At 31.7% G+C, this 5,131-nt stretch overlaps 1 protein-coding gene across 1 annotated transcript; it reads right to left on the reverse strand.

Moving 5' to 3' along the window:
- Window positions 1-4,128: 4,128 nt before the first annotated feature.
- Window positions 4,129-4,831, reverse strand: LOC123197320 (pleiotropic drug resistance protein 3-like). The gene is made up of 2 exons (XM_044611565.1): window positions 4,607-4,831; window positions 4,129-4,518 (listed from the first exon to the last, which is right to left on the reverse strand). The coding sequence occupies exons 1-2, from the start codon at window positions 4,796-4,798 to the stop codon at window positions 4,252-4,254; spliced, it is 459 nt and encodes a 152-aa protein (XP_044467500.1). The 5' UTR covers window positions 4,799-4,831; the 3' UTR covers window positions 4,129-4,251.
- Between the last annotated feature and the right edge of the window lie 300 nt (window positions 4,832-5,131).

Consider the following 5,131-nt stretch of genomic DNA (forward strand, 5'->3'; position numbering starts at 1 on the left):
CCCATGGCCCGACCCAAAGAGCTATGAGCTGGGTCAAGCTGCTATAGTTACAAACCGACCCAATTGATGCCTCTAATCTAGACCTGGCCACCAGCCGATTTGGCCCGTGAATCGAACAGAAATCGACCCGCCTAAAATCAGAATTAGAACCGACAGATTCGGAATCGGAATGAACCGAAACCGAAACCGAAACCGGGGTTATACAGTTCGGTTCCGGTTTACATAAATTGGAACCGTGAAACCGCCGGTTCACACTAGGTTTATGAACCGACGGTTTACTGTGCTGAACTGAAAAAAATTAAATTTTTTTTATTTTTTTGAATTTTTTTAAAAAAGCCAATGGTTCCCTGCACAGGGAACCGTTGGCTTGAAGGGAACCAATCCCCTGCAATTTCTCTGAATCTCAATTCACCCCCCCTATTTTTAATTTTTTTCAAAAAAGTTTTTTCCTATATATACCCCTTCAAATTTCATTCTCTCAAATTTCAATCTCTCCACTCTCTCACTCAATCTTTCAAACTTTCATTCTCATTCTTTAAACTCTTAATACTCTCTCAATCTTTCAATTCAATCAAATTTTCTTAAATTTAATTAAATTCTTTCTTAATTTTTTATTAATTTCAATTTCAATTTTTTTTATACAATTCATAATTAATTATAGAATTTATTTCTATAATTAATTTTATTTATTATTTTATTATTATCTTTTATAATTAATCATATAATTTATTTATATAATTAATTTTATTTATTGTAATTAAGTCCCAGCCTTTCTTTTAATTTTCAATTATTGTAATTAATAATTTAAAAATTAAATCAAGATCATGTATTAGAATTGACTGTTCAATATCAGTTTCGAACCGAAACCGATGGTTTCGAACCGTCCTGTTACGGTTTCAGTTCAGGGTCCTTATATTTTCGAACTGTGAACCGGCGGTTCCAAACCGAAACCGGTGGTTTATGAACCGTGGCCAGGTCTACTTTAATCCAAATATTCATGATAATGTCATTTTCTTACAGTTAACAAAAGCATATTAAAGTAAAAATTTGCATGGAAGGACCTTGAAGGCACCCCTTTTAGTCACTGATTTTTTATATCAATGGTTGATATGCAAGTTAATCGATCCAACCTATCGTATCATCGTTAAAATTTTAAAATACGTTTAATTAGGTGACATTAGTATAATGGTTGGACCAGTTTGCCTTTACAGTAGAATTACAATTCAGTATTATTTAGGGATATTGAAATTTTTAGCACTATTTTATTCCGTGTATACAAAAATAACACCTATTCTAAAGCTTTCACAAATATACCACAACAGTAATCACCTTCTCCAAAATACCCCTCTTCAATCTTTCATGCACAAATTCTCTCTCTTCTTCTCTGCAACTTTTTTCTCTCTTCTTCCTCTTCTTCCAAAGTGATAAACAAATCACTTTCTCTTCTTCCTCATCCTCAAAAACAAAAGCAGGAAGGAAATACTGAACTCTTCATATTAAAAATTTTTCAAAATAAGGATTTAAAAAAAGAAAAGAGCAATTCACAAAAAAAATCAACCACATCCACTGTATATACTTTGAAGGAAATGACGATCGGAGAGACCATGTAGCAGTATTTAACTAGAAAAAGAAAAAAATTTGGTATTTAAGGATTTAAGTGAAACAAAAAAAAAAATGGGTATTTAACTTAAAAAAAAAAAAAGGTTGGCGTGAAAGTTACTGTGTAACGCCAACCCTTAATATATGTATATAATATTATAATATAAAATATATTATATATAATATATATAATTATTAACAGCCAACCCCTGGTTATATATATTATATATATAATATATGATATTATATATTATATAATATATATAATTAAAATATTATAATTATATATTATATGTAATATTATTATATTAATATAATATATAATATATTATATATATTATATATTATTATATTATATATAATATTATTATATTAATATTATATATATTATATATTATATTATTATATTAATATAATATATAATATATTATAATTTATATAATTAAATTATAATATTTTATAATATTTTATAATATTATATTATATATAATATAAAATATATTATATTATATATAACATATATAATTATTACCAAGGGTTGGCGGTGGCCAACCCTTGTATTCAACGTGTGACTTTCCCTGATTAATTGATTCCTATTACGAAAATCATTAATATTGGATTAAGATTAAATTATCTGAAATAAATAAAATTAATAAATGAAAAAAAGGATTAATATTTAAAAAATAATTTATTTATATATATCAAAAATAATGGATATATAAAAAATGATAAGTTTTTCTTTAAATTATTTGTAATGAAAAATATATAAAAATTTTATTTTTATAAAATAATTGAAGTGAATTTGGATATTTATAAAATAATCTATTTTATAAAATAATCTATTAAATAATATATATTTATAATATAATCTATTTTTATAAAATAGATTAAATTTTATTTTTACAAAAATAGGTTGCAATGAATTTGGCAAGGGGTGCGTGGATTTGGTAAGGGGTGCAGCACTTTGGTAAGGGGTGCGGGTGCGTGCGGGTGGGCGCCCGCGCTCTGGTGCGTGCGTGCGGGAATTTGGAAAGGGTGCGGGAATTGGTGAGGGGTGCGGCAATTGGTGAAGGGGTGCGGCATGTGCGGGTGCACGCTCTGGTGCGTGCGGGCGGGCGCGCGCGCTCTGGTGCATGAGTGCGGGCGGGCGCCCTAGTGGTGCGTGCGTGCGTGCGTGCAGGAATTTGGAAAGGGTGCGGGAATTGGTGAAGGGGTGCGGCAATTGGTGAAAGGGTGCGGCATGTGCGGGTGCGCGCTCTGGTGCCAATAAAAGTATAAGACTCCCAGCTCAACCTTATATACATAAGGTTAGACTAGGCTCTATAATAATGGGTCGCGTCAAGGTCAAGGATCAGCCCGTTAATCTTTTTAAATTTTTTTTTAAATCATCAATAATAAGATATCATCCCAAACAGGCCCATGGCCCGACCCAAAGAGGTATGAGCTGGGTCGACATGCTACAGTAACAAACTGACCCAATTGATGCCTCTAATCCAAATATTCATAGTAACGTCATTTTCTTACGGTTAACTAAAACATATTAAAGTAAAAATTTGCATTGAAGGACCTTGAAAGCACACCTTTTAGTCACTGATTTTTTATATCAAAGGTTGATGTGCGAGGTAATTGAACTAACCTATCGCATCATAGTTAAAATTTTAAAATATGTTTAATTAGATGACATTAGTATAATGGTTGGACCGGTTTGACTTTACAGTAGAATTACAATTCAATATTATTCATCTTATTTAACTGTGAACCAATCCAATCTAATAATTAAAATGGATTTTAATCATAACCTAAATTGGATTCAATATTGATTTTCAGTCGGACTGGCCAATCCAATATGAATTTTAAAACAATGCCTTCAAATGGCTTATAGGGGACTTGACTCTAGTCCAATGTTGAGGTCACTTTTCTATACTACAAGCTTAATGTCACAAACACTAATGTTCATGCTAGACTTTTTTTTTTTTTTTAATTTTTCTTAGAGTACAGGTCTTTTATCATATAAACCAATATTTGATCCCAATAATTTTGATTTCCCTAGAGATCAACACTTCTAACGAATGACATTAGAATGGAACTAAATCCTATCTCAAACGTACCTGTAGATGTTATTGATCCACATACGACCAGCTATTTAAAGCTACGAGGTATTATCTGCTTTAGTTTTCATTGGCCTTAAGGTTTTGTTTTGAAAAGACGTCTTATGAAAGGAAGGAAGACAATGAGTCCACATTGACCTTAGACTTGTTTGGCATCAACACAAGGTTGAGGGGCTTGGAGAAAGCATCTGACATCACCCCCACATACAACACCACTGTTGATATTGTCTTCATCCCCACATAGCAGCCACTTAAAGCCGGACCTCACGGTTTTTCCCTTAAGAGGCGTTTTATGAGGAAGATGGAGACAATAAATTTATATTGACACAAAAAACCCTTAGCTCTTATTCGGTGAGAAATTTTTTGCATCAACAATGACAGAAAAATTTGGAGATGGAAACGCGTGATTGAAAATATGTTAGATGAAGGTATGAAAGCTACAATATAACAATTTACAATAATATTGTTCACAATGTACAAAATTTTATAAATAAAAAGATGGCATATTAGACAATGTGCAACATTTTCATCCTCTACAAATGTTTCACCTTCTGAGAAAGTTCAACTTTCCAATCAAATATGCAAAAAGAGAAGCATAAATTAGAGGAAATACAAGAAGAACAATACCGGTCACATATAAGCGATCATGGTGAAAACCGAAATAATCTTTGATGAAAGAAGATACACTTATTGGTTCTCCAAACACCGTAATTTCTTTGTCGATATCTCCATATTGTGAAGTGATCATACCGTTTAGTGTCCAGGAAGTAGGGATTAAATAATACAACCAAACCCACCAGTTTGGAATTTGCTGCAAAAAAATATCAACATTTCCAGTTCCATTCACAAGTAAGATGATTTTGAATTGACGTGCTATCGAGTGGAGTTTAGTAGCTTACAGGTTGAGGCATGATGAATCCAGAAAACAGATTGTATAATGTGTAGAAAACTGAGGATAGAATTGAAGCAACCAGTTCATTTGGTGTTAATGCCACAAGGAGCATGCCCAAATAGTTGTAGTACAGCATTGTCATGAACATGGCATACAAATACCAGAAAATCTTATACGCCGAGCTATAAAATCCCATCATCGGATAGGTGATTACCGTAAACACAAATGCTTCAACAAATTTATAAGGAATCTCAACTGCCACCTACAAAATGCAGACATGTATGTACATATAATTGAAAGAATTAGAAAGTGTGTAGAATCAATAAAACAAACAATCACATATTAAAAAGAAAAAACATGTATTACGTATCTTATTACACCTAAAACATGGCTATATCCAACAAAGACAACATTATTTCAGTATCTTCTCACCTCTCTTGTTACAATGAATGGATATACTAACAAACTACTATATCACTCATACTAACAAACTACTACTAACAATATATCACTCACACAAATGATATATTAT

This window comes from Mangifera indica, chromosome 2 (assembly GCF_011075055.1).
Source record: "Mangifera indica cultivar Alphonso chromosome 2, CATAS_Mindica_2.1, whole genome shotgun sequence".
NCBI classification, from domain to species: domain Eukaryota; kingdom Viridiplantae; phylum Streptophyta; class Magnoliopsida; order Sapindales; family Anacardiaceae; genus Mangifera; species Mangifera indica.